Source organism: Leptodactylus fuscus, chromosome 5 (assembly GCF_031893055.1).
Source record: "Leptodactylus fuscus isolate aLepFus1 chromosome 5, aLepFus1.hap2, whole genome shotgun sequence".
NCBI classification, from domain to species: Eukaryota; Metazoa; Chordata; class Amphibia; order Anura; family Leptodactylidae; genus Leptodactylus; species Leptodactylus fuscus.
Window position 1 is genome coordinate 36782684 of NC_134269.1, and position 16732 is coordinate 36799415.

General features: G+C 42.9%; 2 protein-coding genes across 2 annotated transcripts in view; one reads left to right on the plus strand and one right to left on the minus strand.

Moving 5' to 3' along the window:
- Positions 1–273: 273 nt before the first annotated feature.
- Positions 274–16732, minus strand: part of POLM (DNA polymerase mu) — an 85709-nt gene continuing 69250 nt past the window's right edge. Inside the window, exons 13-15 of the mRNA XM_075272928.1 lie at positions 16525–16651; positions 7806–7909; positions 274–582 (exon numbers count right to left, since the gene is read on the minus strand). Of these exons, the coding sequence (XP_075129029.1) occupies positions 16565–16651 (87 nt within the window). The 3' untranslated portion in view covers positions 274–582; positions 7806–7909; positions 16525–16564. The remainder of the gene's footprint in view (positions 583–7805; positions 7910–16524; positions 16652–16732) is intronic.
- On the plus strand, positions 5825–15158 carry H2AZ2 (H2A.Z variant histone 2). Its single transcript, XM_075272937.1, has 5 exons — positions 5825–6014; positions 12272–12349; positions 13417–13530; positions 13640–13769; positions 14793–15158. Exons 1-5 carry the CDS (start codon positions 6012–6014, stop codon positions 14852–14854), a joined length of 387 nt encoding a protein of 128 aa, XP_075129038.1. The 5' UTR covers positions 5825–6011; the 3' UTR covers positions 14855–15158.

Below are 16732 nucleotides of genomic sequence, written 5' to 3' on the forward strand. Positions count from 1 at the left end.
AGCCACTTGCATAATGACAGAGGACAAATTCACTGCTTGACAATGCTGAATGTATATGGTCAGAGCCATCTCAGAACACAAGGACAAGCCCCAGCACACGGACCTATTCATAGACAGGCAATTAAATAATAATAGCACAAAAGGACAATGACGAAAAAGTAAACTCAAGAGAATAAGTAGTAAAATACCATTTATAACACTTATTATTGCTAAGATTTGACATGGTGACTGGGACTTAGGTCATCAATATGGAGTTTTTGGAAGTCCATCATCTGTATGCAGTGACTGCAGCACTCATGAGCCGGCCTCATTCCTGGTACCGATGACATCATCAGTTCAATCAATCACATGGTAAGGCAGCAGGTCAGTCCCATTCAAATAAATGAGGTTGCAATATGTATGGCTTTCCCCACACTGTATAATAACCAGGAGAGAAGAGTCCGCTGGGCGTCCGGCTGTAGAGAAGAATCTGGAATTTTCATGATCTTCAGAGGAAACCGCTTTCCCTCTTCTCTGACTGACAGCCAGTCTATGTCTCCAAGGAGGTAACTCTGTTTCCTTGAATTCTTTTACTAGTTATTGCTGCAACAGAAAATATGGATAAGAAGATGTTAGAAACACGTGAGGCATTAGAAGCGGTATAGAATTGGGTTCGGCTAGGATTGCTGGAGCCTATTCATAGTTTACCTGCACGCTGACACTTAGCAGCAGTGCAGACTATTACAGTTCTGTCCCATAGAAGTGAAGCCAATCCTGAAGGTCCAAATTATAACACAGAGTATTAAGAATTAAATAGTTTTGTATTTCCAAAAGTCCCTTTAATTCATCTAGTTCTATGACTGATGCATCTGCAATACAGTAAACCGTTCTTAGTCACCTCGTACTGCTGTGAAATGTCACGTAGGATAGTCATATCAGCGTCTATAGAAACCTATGACTAATAGCTTTGTCATTCTCTTACTTCAAAGTTCAAGAGCACTTTTTCCAAAATCAGATGTTTAAAACGAAAAACAAGATCTAGAAATAATAATCCCCTTCTATGATCTAGAGAGAAGAGCGGCAAATGACCAGCAACTCCTGTCCCGGTGAGAACCTCTGGTATGGCTGGAGTCAACACGGTCAGAATACATCTGTATTACACTGGATAAAAGCGGTGCCAGGGCTGTTTTATCACATTGGTGGGCGCATGCAAAAGATTCATAAGTGTCCCCCCCCTTAAAACACACCTCCCAACTTTCAGAGGACATAGACGAATTGGAGAGTATAATGCCACCTTAGTGGCTTCACATAGTCCAATGTCCCCTCAAGTAGCCCCCTACATAATATGTTTCCTCAAGTGGCCCCCAACATGATATAACATTCCCTTGAATGGCCCCAAATGATACAACGTCCCCTTAAGTTGCCCCCCTATCATAATGCCCAATTCCCTGGCACTACCCCCACCCCCCCTACCCTCTGGCTGTGACACTGGCTCCGACTCAGCACACATCACACTTACCTGCCACAGCCTTCAATATTCACATGATCACAGTGTTACCTCTTTTTTTTCTAGCATGGGTTGCTGTGCAAACAGAAATTTTCTCTTTACTGCCTGCAGATACTACTGACACTACCATGTGACCTTAGATTCATCCTTCAGATTATCTGTTTGCAGGTGGCATACATACATATCTTTCTTCTTCTGTATGTGGTCTCCTAACTATTGGGGCTCACACATATATATAATCTTATGACATCTTTTGTGATTATCAAAGTGACACTACCATGTTTGTGTGTATCTCTATCAAGATATATATATGATCTCATGACATCCTTTATGACTATCAGTGATACTACCATATTTATGTTAAATTATAGTACAAGGAGTATTACCTTGTCGAAATCGCACACATTAGTTCCTATCTTTTGATGTTTTTTATCCATTTTTATGCATTATGGTTTGAATTTTGTTTGTTTTGTTGAAGAAATGTATACACTTGAAAAAGGCTTTTCAAGCCAGAAACGCGTTGTGTGTGTACCAATAAAGGATCATTTAACCAACACTACGGGCAAGCGCTGTTTTGTCTTCTGGCCAAATCCTGTGAGGAGGCTGGTCCATTCTTTCCTACTGTCATACCCATATTATCTTTCATGTGTCATCAGCAGCACTTTGTGTAGTTTCCTGGAGCTTTGGGGACATTCCCCTCAGTCCTGGGAGGTCCATTTTAGTATTAGCTCTGCAAGGGTTTTGCAGAAACAAGTACTTGACATGCAGAGCAAAAAAAATGCTTTCAAATTTCCTTTCAATAAGAGGTTTTTCAGAAATCTGCAAGTTAAAGGGGTTATCCGATTTCTGATATACGAACTGTAGTGGCGAGTGTAGGTACTGCAGCACTGCCCCATAGACACGTGATCTTGGGACACCCACAGATCAGGAGAATAAAGTGAATGCAATGTTACTTTTTCTCTGCACAGCATCTCTTCCAGCCATATCTTTTGCTTGCTTGGTCTCTGAGTTCAGTATGGGGCAGGGGCGTAACTATCGGGGTAGCAGCGGTAGCGGCTGCCACAGGGCCCGGGACATTAGGGGAACCAGTGACAGCCACGACCGCTGAGGTGTTTTATTTTTTTTTAAAGGCCGTTACCGGCTGGTGTTACTTCAGCTGGTAATGGGCCCTACTTACTTACCGATCAAGCACTATTATACTCGGGGGGGGGGGGGGGGGGGGGGGGTCTTTTCGGACCCCCAAGTATAATGATTGGAGGCCCAGGAACGTAAAAAACAGTGTTACTTACCTTTCCGGGCAGGCGTCAGACCTACTTGCGTGATGTCCCTGAAGTCACATGACCGGGACCTGCGTCCATATGTGTCACAATGCAGGGCCCTCAGTCACATGACGTCCTGGAGAGGAGCGCATCAGAGAGGAGCGCAAGGACAGGTAAGTAACAGTGTTTTTTTTATGTTTTTATCCCCCCTGGGTCTCCAATTATTACTCTCTGGGGTCTGAAAAGACCCCAGAGTATAATAATTGTTCATGGGTGTCCACAATGGAGCATAATACTGTGCGCAGGGGCCACTATGAGGCACAATACTGTGTGCAGGGGCCACTATGGGGCATAATACTATGTGCAGGGCCACTATGGGGCATAATACTATGTGCAGGGCCACTATGGGGAATAATACTGTGTACAGGGGCCACAATGGGATATAATACTGTGTGCAGGGGCCACTATGGGATATAATACTGTGTGCAGGGGCCACTATGGGGTATAGTACTGTGTGCAGGGACCGCTACGGGGCGTAATACTGTGTGTAGGGGCCACTACGGGGCATAATAGTGCATGCAGAAATGCGGAGGGGGGGGGGGGGGTCAGTTGGTTGAGGTCTTTGGCGTCGGTCATGTGTGTCAGTGTGAGGGAGGGAGCGGGGGGGGGGGGGGGGGGGTGGTTTGTCAAAAGTTTGCCATGGGACCCGCCATTCCTAGTTACGCCACTGGTATGGGGGAAAAGTTGAGGGGAACATGTTGGATTTCTGCAATTGTAGCACATCTTTTCCACCAAACAAGCTATGTCATAGCACAGGTCTGAACCAAAATTAGAACATTCCCTCACATCAGCAAGGCCATACACATTACAAACACCTGAAACACCATAGAAAAATGGCCAGAAAAATAAACGCAGGGTACAGGCAAAACGCGTAGAGGCGTTTATCCGGGGCCCTACATTGAGACCATTATCTTGCTTTTCTACACACCATGGCTACAGGTATATTATCTGCTCTCTGTTTGTGGTTTGATGCATTTTCTTTGTAGTAGGCTACTATTGTGGTATGTATTTATGGCTCATTTGTCTAGCACACATTTTGTGGTGATATCTTCTTAGTTCAGACTTGCCTATAATATTATGGTCACATTTTATGGTATATATTTCTGTGTCTGTGTAGCAGACATTGAGTGATAATACTTTGCTAGTTTAGATTTACCTTTAGTGCTACTATTATATTACATGGCTGGTACTTTTATACTACTTTATACCAATGTCCCCTTATAGTATAACTTCCTACTACAATATTGATTGTCCTGCCATGATATATGGTGTGTAGTTCTATTTTCTAGTGTATGCTGGGTTACAATATCTATCGATCTATTACTCAAACTTATTACCTGCATACATACTATTTTGTTTAGTTGCCCCTTTTGTGTTGTGTGTGTTTATTTGGCTATTTCCATCTGCCCTGCTGAACGAATTTTTTATTACTTATCAATAAAATTTATATATTTTTATAAATATTATATGCTGATTGCGTTTATTTTTCTGGCCATTTTTCTATGGTGTTTCATAGCACAGGTCTGAACACATCCCTAAGCATCACTTTCTGGTACTCTTAGCATACATTATTACTCTACCTACCGTATACAGTGATTTTTTGCAGTAAATTCACATCTCGGCTGATTTTATGTCTCAAAATAGGGACAGAAACAAAGAACGCCAAATCCATCATGACAGACACTGACTGCACCCTGTATCATTTTGCAGATTCCGCCTGAGGAAAGCAATTGAAGTGAATGGGAGGCGAAAAATGCGTTGCGCATTTTTGCAAAAAAAAAAAAAGCATTGCGGTTTTTTTTAATGGTCCATTCACTTTAGGGGAGGGAAAAACTGCCTGGCGTTTTCTGAAGTGGTTTTTAACAAAAAAAAAATGTGATGCAATTTTTTGCCGTGGTCTTTGATGCAATTTTGGCATCACTAGCAACAGCGTGCTGGAATAAAAACACAACAAAAACAATCCTAATTCCTGAAGCCGATTGTTACAGCCTACAAAAAAATTACGTTTGAACCTTCTCCTATATTCTCCCGCCATGTTTGTGTGACTTTCCCACAAGCGCTATGATTTCCTCTCATACTCCAAAGACCATACTGATAATGCTAGGTTCACGCTAGTCGTCTGTCCGTTGTTCTGGTCCATCAGAGGAGCATATCAGACCCAATGATTATAATGGAGTCCGGCAATTTGTGACAAAGTCTTCTACGGCGACCCGGCGCAACAGTGAACGTAACCTGAGGAATTTAGTTAGTGAGCCCTATACGGGACATTGTCCATTATCATGTACTTATTTAGTTTTCCCTCAAATGAATTGTAAATTACTAAATTATGTTTTGAATTCTTAAAAGAAAGGGAAAATTTCTTTAAACAGTGTCCATATTCCCATGTTTGTGGGGTTGTAATGTGTAAAAAAGAAAACCCGCTATTATTTACCTCACGACTCTGCATCACACTACGTGTTCTGTAATGTTTATATACTTTCGTGACAATGAGTGTTATATACGCCCTGAAACACACACATGCGGGTTTGTCTCTTTATACAGTTGTACACGTAAGTTATTGTACTACAGATTTATTCATGAAGTAGAATCTGACGAGTTCTGCCGACATTGTAGTAAAACGTCCGCAGGACACTATGCCCGCGCTATCTGTCGAAAGAGATCAAGCGCCATTTTAGCTTTTTCCTAAAGCAAACAAGGCAATGAGGGCGGGAAAGTGATGAACCCGCCCCCACCTAGAAGCCATTCATCCTATTGGTTAATCGCCCTATCGAGCCCGGCAGACTCCTGCCTACTGGACATTTCCGAACACGATTGGTGAACATACCTATCAGTCAGCGGTACAACTGTGTTATGATTGGCTATCGTTCTCCCGCTGACGCGTTGTGATCACGCCCACTCATTTGCGGGCCGTGTGCAAAAGCAAGCTGAGGGGCCTTGGGAGGGAAACAGCCGTTAAGTGAAAGAGGCGGGATCTCACGAGGAACCTGGGGAAGAAGACAGCACCTGATTGGTGAAGACGCGGTTTCAAACCAGGAAGGCGCGCCGTGATTGGCTGTACTGTGTCCTCTCGGTCGGGCCTGACGGGCAGGGGGGGTTATTGTGTGTGTGTGAGGCTGAGAGTACGCGGTACCGGCACCAGTGAGGAGCGTAGATACGGGGACAACGCTATCCGGATTTTCTAACGGCGACGCTTGAAGTTCCGCAACATGGTAATTATTGTGGATTACCTCAGGAGGGAATGCTGGGAGTGTTGCGGCGCCGCCGACACTAGGGAAGGCTTCGATTAGCACGTAAAATGTCCCGGTAGAGGGAAAAAGGCGGGAAGAGCGATAAACTCGAACATAGCGGTGTTAGTGTGCGCCGTGCAGGGCTGCACCTGGGTCTGTGGTAGCCGGCACTGCCTCCTGCACCGAGCGGGCAATGGTGTGTGCACTGGCCGCAGCACAGGCTCACCTCAGGGCAATGTCAGCCGTATTGTTCTGTGGACTAGCACCGGAGACTAGACCCGAGCGTCTCCTGGAAAGTAGTGACCGCCGCAGCGACATTTACCACGTCCTTACCCAAATTCACACCAGCTGCCCGCCGTCACCTACCAGAAGCGGCTTCTGTTTTGACTGTGCGACGTTAGCCTATAATGTGGCGCCGAGACCTGTATCCCTCATATCACAGTGACAGCTCTGACTATAGCCTGTCCATTACATGTCATCTGTGACAGCACCCACACAAACTGGAGCCCATTGTATTGCATCTGGTGTCACTACAAACTTACACATTAGAATTATGTTCCTTCCAACTTTAGGGTCACATGTTGCAGAATTACATGCATTTACTCTCTATTAATATCTGAATATTTTCAGTATACTTACCCTTATAAACCGGGGAAAAATGAATATAAGGCTTCACACTTATTTGACATAGATCCATTTTATGGGTTGTCATTTGTTTACTTATGTAAAAAAAAATAAACACATTTCTCTAATTTTTGGCAGTATGATAAAATAGTTAAAAAAAAAGTGACTGATTTTTATTTGTTTTTCTTTTTGCATCAGTTTACAAGATTTGGATGTAAACAAAACAAAAGTGGTCCAACATAGATTATATCCTTGGCTATTTGCCTACAATTCACATGTAAACTAATGCAGAAAATATACCTGTGTATAGATCGATACATGCACGTGATAGAAAGGTGCGCCGTATCCACAGGTACACACACACACAAGTCTGTACTGCCAGAAATAAGGACAGACCTTAAGATAAGGCAAAAAAATCTGCATCATTTTTAATTGCCTTTAACGCTCACGGATTGTAGTGCGGATTTTCTGCGTCAAATCTCTTGACCCTGTGCATGTACCCTCACCCTAGGAAACTTGTGGTCATGCTCCATAAGTCTGCAGTTATGCACATAAATATATTTTATTATGGTGAATGTGACTACTTTTTGACCCACCAATTGCTGTGACCTGACAGGCAACAGCAAACCTACCCAACCCTGCAGGCCTTCTCCATATTCCCCATCAATATGTAGCTTTATTAGACCACGGCACTCATTACATTATTAAGGATTATGTTTAACCAAGGCTGCTTAGCACCACTGCCCCCCTTTCAGGGGTTGTCTTGTCATACTCCCCGCTACCAGCTGACTGCAGGGCCTTCTGTCATCAGCTGATATTGACAGCCCACAGGCAACAGCTCAATTCCTATTACATGGGGGAAAGTAAAAAAAAAAATAAAAAAAAACCCAGCCCAGGCTGTTTAGCTGCAGGTCAAAAGGGAATTCTGCAGCACTAGTTTTGGTTCCCTATTTTTGAAAAACAGTGTATTGTGTGGGCATGGATATTTTTAATCCAAACAGACCTGAAAAAATGGCTTCTATACAAAACACATTTATTTTATTTTTTAAACAAGCCAATAAACTAGTGACTCTGAAACCGATCTGACCCCTGACTATTTGTAAGTGTCTCAAAATGTGTAAATGTAAAGAACAATAATATTATACTTACTCCACCACTGCCAGTTGTATGAATGGCTGATCTCTGTCCACAGCAGGGACATGGCGTTCACTGGAGACTCTAGTCTTCATGGGGAAAAGGAAAACCTAAAGTGCCTGGAAATAGGAAGACAGGATTGACCGTAGTGACCGTGTACAATGATTTTCACAACAACATGACAGTATGGTAAAGGTTTTTATGAAGTTACTTCTATAGGTTTGGCCTTTACCATGCCATACTATGTATAAAGTCAGCACAGTATACGCACTGTAATATTTGGGTGGGGACTGTTTACATATAACACATACTGTATATCAGTGGCGTAACTAGGAATGGCGGGGCCCCGAAAAACCGCCCCCCCCCCCTTCTGACTGACACTAAAGACCTCGACCGACCTCCGTCGCATTCCTGCGCGCTCCATTATGCCCCATAGTGGCCCCTAAACACACCATTATGCCCCATAATGAACACCCATGAACAATTATTATACTCTGGGGTCTTTTCAGACTCCAGAGTATAGTAATTGGAGACCCTGAAAGTAACTGCTTTTTAATGCGTATAGGTTTCTGTTTGGGGGAACCCAAACAGAATCCACGAACAGAAACCTGAACGCAGATGTGAACCGGGCCTAAACATCACATTATAAAATACAATTCTAGTATGTATAATGGTAGTCATTTATAGAAACAAATACAAATAGATAGACAGACATTGATATGCTGTATATACTTACACATATACACATCTACTCACACACCTATCTACACACATACAGGACTAACAGTATGTAAGACACATAATGTAAACACATACACATTATACATATTTTATCCAAAAATAAACTTACATGTGGCTGTGCAGCTCTGTCTAGCAGTGAAGAGAGCAGATATATCGCACAGGATGTCTCCCCTCACACTCCAATACTGAGGAGGGGGAGGGGCGGAACAGGAATCTGCTGTGTGCGGAAGCTTTTACAAGAAGCATCTGCAGCCCTGCATCTACTGCCGATCTTCTACTTATGGTAGGGAAGGTATGGGGCCCTTGAGGGTGTGGGGATATTAAGGAAAAAAAAAACCACAGGGGTAGCGGCTGTCGCCGGGCCCCTAATGTCCCAGGCCCTATGGTAGCTGCTACCACGGTAGTTACACCACTGCTGTGCATGACAACTAGCCACATACTCCTGTACTGACGTGGGATGTGAATAGTTACTCCCCCAGTATAGAATGGGCCTGGAGGTCACTGAATACATTCTTAGATAAAATATAAAGTGTACAGAAAACAAAACCTATTCAGGAGCCTTTCCTTCGGACCCCGATCATCAGCCGTGACGGTATTTACAGACACAGCCTGTCATAGTCTGTCCCCAAGATGACAATTGGTATTTTTTTTAATCTGACCACATTCACTAGGCAATACCCTTTGGTAGCTATATGCCATAATTTACTGTAGTGGAGCCCCAACTTTACCAGTGCTGCAGTAACGTCACCAGTATATAAAACATCAGCATTATAAGCCAATATCACAGATCAATAGCAAAAATAATCAAATGCCTCAATAAAGAGAACATCATTTCTCCCGACAGGTTGGTTTTAGTAAATACTTGAATTTTACGTAAAATAATTCTGGAGCCTCTTCTCTTATGTCTGCATTATGCTGTTTCTCCATCATTTCCCCCTAGACACGTATGAATAAACTGCCAACTAGGTGTTACCATTCCACTGTCAAATGGGTGTGTCCCTACTGAGTGAGCCGTGTATAGAGAGCCACCCCAAATTGATAACACCCAGCTATAAATGTATTCGTAAGTGTCTTGTAGAAATAGGCCAACATTCACACTACCATTGTGTAAGTCTGTTGCTCTTATTCATTATAGGATGGAGACAACAGACTTCTACAGTACAGACTGAGCCCCCTCAGTGTGTCCAATCACACTGACTCTAATGTAGACGTGAGAAGTTTTCTTCCATCAGGTTTGTTTTGTAACAGAAGTTAACATGATAGAAGAAAGCTGCTGTCCTAATTATTACATGGGGTGAATATAGAAGGAGGGGACTCAGTCTGTATTTATAGGATGAGAGCAACATACACCAATAACAGTAAACCTACACGAAGAGGAATGGAACAGCACAGAGTTATAAAAAAAAAAAAAGCCACAATTGTTATAGTATAGATCATACAAATATTTATTAATACGGGAATGTCAGGAATGTGGCAGATTCGACAAGGCCCACATGCATTACATGAAGATTTTGCTCTATGCATTGCAGAACATTCACAAATTGTGGATTTAAAGGGGCTTTCCTGGAAAATGATATTGATGAGCTATCCTTAGGCTAGGACATCAATTTCAGATCAGCACCATCTGACACTTGGGACTCCTGATCACCTGTCATCACCAGCCACTAGTCAGAGAAGGCAGAGGACTGTTGTGTGTAGCTGCTGTACCAAGTTCTTGCAGCAAGCGCCAATTAATTTGTATTGTAGCGGAGCTGCAGTAGCTCAGTACAGCCACTAGATGCAGAGCTGAGCTATCTACTTCCTGGAATGTTCTATGGCGGGAACGGCTGATCAGCAAGGGTCCCGAGTGTCAGCCCTCCACTGATTTGATATCCATGGCCTATCCTTGGAATAGGTCATCAATATCATTTGCATGGAAAACCCCTTTAAAATCCACAACAATTAGATTTTTCTCTGCAGAGGGCCTTGTTTATTTTGCTGTTACTATAATGCACTACATATATTCTGTAGCATATCCACTATGTAACAAGCCTTTCACATGTGAATTCAGCTCTATACCATCCCTTTTATGGATCTACTGCATGTGCGATTCCAGTCTTAATATGTATAACAGTGGTATGGATAAGTAACAAGAATAAAGTGATAGTTCAAGGGGTTTGCCCACAATATCAGCTTTGTTGAGGGGGGGGGGGTGTTAATTGTATGGTTACATGCACTATTTTGGTATAGGTCACGTTTTTCAGGCATTTTATAAGTTTATATGCCAATCTAAATGCTTGCACTAAATAAAAACACTAAATATGGCAGTCTCTGTACAAAGAGCTGCAGCTCCATACACTGTGTAGTGGCCGTTAATGGTAATGCAGTGTTTAGTCACTGAAAGGGCTTTTCTCAATGGAGTTCCTCTAGGTGAATGGGAGCCCTCAACTTTGTCCAAGCGCTGGAGTTATGGTGCCCATGCGAGGTCACTGCTCCATGTAGGACACACAGCTCAGTCCTGGAGCTAAAACCATTTTACTGGATGAGAATGAGCTGCGGTATAACTTACCCCCTCTAAACACAGTCTGTGGCTACATCTGGAGCGCACGGGCCCTTTAAATCAGCCAGCTAGTGTAAGTACTACCAAGCACAGCCACATGTGGCCCAGTCATCTCCCTCATCAACAACCATTACATTTGGTGATGGAAATTCCCATCATATTGATATGTTAAAAAAAAAAAGTGAGATTGTAAAATGGCAAACAAGAAAGAAAAACTAAATTCTTTAGCTTTCCTGCAAATAGAAAATAACAGGGAAATATGAGATCATATCAATATCTGACCCTCATCCTTACACTGCCCATGACCTCACGACTGAAAAGGTGCAATAAAGGGAGCTGGACAAAACATCGGCACCAGGATTCAAAGGGACTATTATTTACACCCATTCTGATTTTCCAAGGTCATATCTGCATGTCTTTAGTCTCAAGGGAAAGCAAACAGTACTAATGTGATAAACACACGGCATATAGCACAGACCTGGCAATAGCTGCACTGACTGATTTTAGCTCTGACACACAAAATATGATGGTGTAAGTCATCAAAATATCCTGCAGAGGTCTAAGGATGGATCACAAGTTTATAATTTCTGAGTGAAGTGCTAGTTATGGAGATCATTTAATAAAACCTAACAAGAAATCTGTTATTGCAAATTGGAACTTCACTAAGGTTGGGGGTTTTATTTAGCAGCAAGTATGTGGTAACCACATGAGGTCAAAACTACTGACCCGCTGTATCCAATGACTACATGATTTCGGGTAATGATGCGGTCAATGGCCATTACAATTGGACTCAGTTTCAGCTGCTGAAATAACCTCTCCCCCCTCTTTGTACCTAGGAGGACTTGTTTCCCATAACAAAGATCATCTATGATGCTAGGAGCTCCACTGTCCTGAACTGAAACCACTATTATACAGTATAGAACAGCAGCCGCAGGTAGACGGGAACTCCTAGCATTATAGATGGGGGAAAGAATTGGAAGTGACCAAAGCACAGCTAGCAAGGTGAGGGAAACTGCAGCATGGCTTTATGGATATGACATGGTCACCCCCAGCCTACTTCACTGCGCAGCTGCCAGACTTTAATATGTGTGTCTATCAAATGAAAAAAGATCACAGTAATACACGTCACTTCCTCACTGAAACCTTAACTGTAAGGAAACTGCACTACTGGATTCATAACTTTAATTTTCTTTTCATACAGGCTGGTGGTAAGGCTGGGAAGGACAGTGGGAAGGCTAAGGCGAAGGCTGTATCTCGTTCTCAGAGGGCAGGTCTACAGGTAAGATCTTTTTGCTGAATAAGACAGATTTGGGCTAACAATTTTCTTAGTCCCAAGAACAAATGTTTATTACATGGCACATTGGAAACATACAAGTGGCTGTGTTTGATCTATTCACTCCCTTCTGGTCCTTAGCTGTGTCATGTGACTAACACCTGTGTGGACAGGACGTCGGATTCTTGATTTATCCCTATTGGATTCACGTCTAGGCCTTCATAGGAATATATAAAGAAATAGACTTTCTGTGCACACATAATACTGTCAGATGGAGGGTCTTGTTGCTGTAGAACAGAAGAGAGTGGATTAAGTTACAAATACAGCCAATCAGAAGATTAAATTGACTACAAATTTACATTAGGCCAAGCCAGAAATTCTTTAATGGCATCTAAGGCTTAGGTTCACATCTGTGCCAGTCTCTGTAGGAGACTCTGCTGTAGATTCCACCGAAAATTGGCAGAAAGAAAAATCCTGCACGGAGGAATTTCTCTCCGCTGGTTTCAGTATAAAAATGGCAGACTATTATAGTATATGAGGTCCCTGGGTAACTGCTATTTTCGGGACGGAGAGTCTGGAACAAGTGTAAGCTTAGCCTAACAGATACCTGGTGCTCTCTTCTTAAGTCTGGTTTCACAGTGAGTCTTGGTCCATCTGCGAGCTGGCGGGAGACTCTCCTAGTATTGTAGCTCATCTATGATGCTAGGAGCCTCCACTACCCACTGGCCATATTGTAACCCCTCCACTAACTCGATATCGATGGACTATCCTCACTTTAGTAGTCTTTATCCTGTGTTTTGTGTTTACTCCAGAAACGAATTGGTTGTAAAGAAACCGATAAAAGTATAAATAGAAAATGTTTTTATCAAAAAGGTTCTTAGTCTGTGGCCAGTGCAAAACCAAATATTTATAGTAAATAACTATATAGAAATATACTTAGTATCACATAGTGGCTGATCACAAAGCAGCTTGATTTGGGGAAAGTGGACATTCGGATGCTTTCTTGTGCAGATTAGGACAATCTGGTGCCAGTGCTGTCCATGGTCTATAACAGATTATTATGTGTTTTATAGTTTCCAGTGGGCCGTATCCACAGACACTTGAAGACACGCACTACAAGCCACGGAAGAGTTGGTGCTACTGCAGCAGTGTACAGTGCTGCCATTCTGGAATACCTTACTGCTGAAGTAGGTTTACCTCATGTACAGTACTCCAATATACAAGTTTAATGTCCTGCTCATGAAGTAAATTTGACTTGTCAGGATCTAAGTAGCATCTTAAAATTTTATAAAACAGGTGTTGGAGTTAGCAGGTAACGCCTCTAAAGATCTGAAGGTGAAGCGTATCACTCCTCGTCACTTGCAGCTAGCCATTCGTGGTGATGAAGAGTTGGACTCCCTCATCAAGGCCACCATTGCAGGAGGAGGTACATCTTACTGTGTCTTATTTGTTTGCAGCCTTATTCTAGCATCCAATATTTTAGACATTAGTCAGGATCTAAACCAGGTCTTCTAAAACATTTTTGACTCAGGCCTCGCCGGTCAGTGTTGCGATGCCGGGGCCTCACCAGCAAAGAAATATTACCATGGAGTACTAAACAAAAGCCATTGTGCGCTAACAAAATACTCTGACAGCCAAAGTACAGCACACATGCCTATATAGCAGCACCAATAACCAGCTCCCGAAGACCCAAACACCACACAACTCTGAATGTGGCAAATACCACACAATATCGAAGGAGAAGTGCCACATCACTGGTACCAGAGCGCCCCACAACCACTTCCTTCTTTCCTAATGTCAGGTACAGTCCCCACCCCCTTTCCACCATTGGGAGCAGCACCGTCTCCTAATAATACCTTACACACATGGAGAAAATCCAAGAGAAGAGAAGAGCTACCTATCTCCAGTACCAATCTCCGATGCCTCTGCCTCCAACCCTTCAGCGTAGCTGTTTCTAGGGGAAGGACCTCTGCTAATGATGTCACACGTCCTTAAGTCTTCTTTGGAAAGTGCACTGAAAATGTAAGGCTGGCAATAGCAGTGCAGTTTCCATGATTAGAAAGACTTAAGGACGTGCAATATCATTGCCAAGAGACATTAGCGAGGACCTGACCCTCACCAACCAGCGCCTCAGTTTGAGAAGCATTTATCTAAACCAGTCACCGACCAACCAGATTCCCAGACTGGATAACCCTTTAAAATGCAACTCCTAACCTGCATAGAGAAGCCAGACAGTATTGCCAGGGGAAGCCGACAAGACATTTGCCCCTGAAGCTGCTGCTTAGGACTCTTCCCCTATATAAGACCATCTCTTTAACACACACACCCCTAATATTAGTTTTTACCCAAAAATAAAGTAATATAAAGGAGGCCAAACCCCTATTGTAGCCTTGCTCTAGTATTGTATCTATGCCATGTACTGTACTGACTCTCTCCCTTATTTTTGCAGGAGTTATTCCTCATATCCACAAATCTCTCATTGGAAAGAAGGGACAGCAGAAGACTGCATAAAGTACACGAGCTGCTGCCCTCTACCATTGTACTGTAACTGGGACAGAAAAAAAATGGGGATATGTGGAATTTGTTTTGTTTATTTTCGTTGAAAATTTTACTTTTTCTAAAAGAAATAGATAAATGGAAGGTAATAGAGTGTAGACTTAAAGGAAAACCTTTGTATGTTCTTTAGGTTTAAAGTTTCACAAAAAAAAAAAAAAAAGTTCCTGAAGTCTTGTAAATGAAATCTGTGTGTCGATTGGCTAGGTTTCTCCCGTGTGTTTTATACAAAAATGGAACAGATAAACCATTTTTTACATAAGCTTGACTCTGTGTGATAAATCTTATCTGGGCCATGGGTCCTTTTCGTCGAATAAAGTTTTTAAGCCACAGTTTCTTCACAATCTGCTTATTCCAGTGGCCTTATTGAATGATAAAGATGTCAATGAATTTGTGTCAATGGCAACCAGTGCCGAGTAAGGGTACAGAGATATATAGCCAAAGCCCTGACCCCCCCCCCCCCCCCCAATGGCTGGCCTCAGTGGGCAGGTGCAGCTTTGCTCATGTGTATAATGTGTATCTATACCCTTATGATCTTTTCCTCTACATAGTTCTGATGCATTTGATTAGTTAAGAAATCAATTAAAGGCAAATTTCCAGGACTTGCTATATTAACAACAGCTCATCAATATACATGACTGTCCAACTCCTGCCGTTCAGCTGTTTGAAGAGGCCACAGTGTCATAGGGATGCAAGCCATTGTCCTGTGCCGATGAGGTCAGTCATATGGTACACCAGCTGCTCAGACACATTCAAGTGAATGCAGCCCTTACACTATGTACAGCGCAATGTTAGGGCCTCCTTCACTAGATGATCGGGGCAGGGAGGGTTTAGTGGTTTCCCTTTTTGCACTGTAGGCTAGGATTGTCATTTGACCCCTCCTGGCACTGTAGCAGGCTATGTAGTTGGCACAATTATGAATTCGGCAATATTTGGTGACTAGAGTCAATTAGCTCAGGGCTACAGTTTCAATGTTTTTGCGACTTATTGCAGTCTACAGGCAAATGTTTACATGGAAAGTTATGGGCTAAAATATCTTTCATGCACAGCAGTGATAACCAGAGCCATCTCGCTAGAAACCATCTAACCCCAGTCGGTGACAGTATTGAGACTCTACATCTGACAAGTTACATTTCAAGCACTGCTGAATATGGCAATTACAGTGTCCAAACTTTATGAAAGCAGGAACCCCATTTAAATGAGGGAATAAGTTAGCTATATTCAGACTCATATACTTTTCAGCTGTGTACTGTTCTGCTGCTTGCTTCTTCCATCCACACACATACTCAGCCCTGCAACATCCACATACCCTCCCACACCGCACTGCTACATCTACACTTCCCACACACTCAGTCCTACTACCTGGACGTTCCTCCCTCTAAACTTGCACCTGCTACCTCCATGCCACCTGGCACAGCTAGGTACACAGCTATAGTACAAGCTCGGCCCCTCCATGTTACCGGTCACATGACTGACATCAAAGATCATTTTGCAGTACTCGGTAATTACTGGCAGTCCGGCAGTGTGGGTCAGAAATTCCCTCTATGTTATACACAATATTTTACTCCAAAACCATTCTCAAAAATAACTTTATAAAACAATATTTCAGTACATACTGACAGCGGTACCTGGAGAGGGACAATGCTGCTGCCATCCTGACAGTAATAATCAGGCGTTCCTGTATGGAGGCGGCACATACTGTAAACCCAGAAGTGCAAATATCTCTTCCTCAGAGGTTGCGGGGATGGAACAATTCTACAAGAAAAAAAAAACCTGTGTGTGAACAGACCCCTCTGGTACACGATTAGGCTAAGGTCACATCATCCTACAGTGCGG

What these genes read in the sequence shown, in the direction of transcription:
- H2AZ2 (XM_075272937.1), top strand. An exon ending in CTCAGAGGGCAGGTCTACAG is followed by an intron (nt 12,350 to 13,416) that starts GTAAGATCTTTT and finishes TGTGTTTTATAG; the next exon opens with TTTCCAGTGGGCCGTATCCA. An exon ending in TGGAATACCTTACTGCTGAA is followed by an intron (nt 13,531 to 13,639) that starts GTAGGTTTACCT and finishes TTTATAAAACAG; the next exon opens with GTGTTGGAGTTAGCAGGTAA.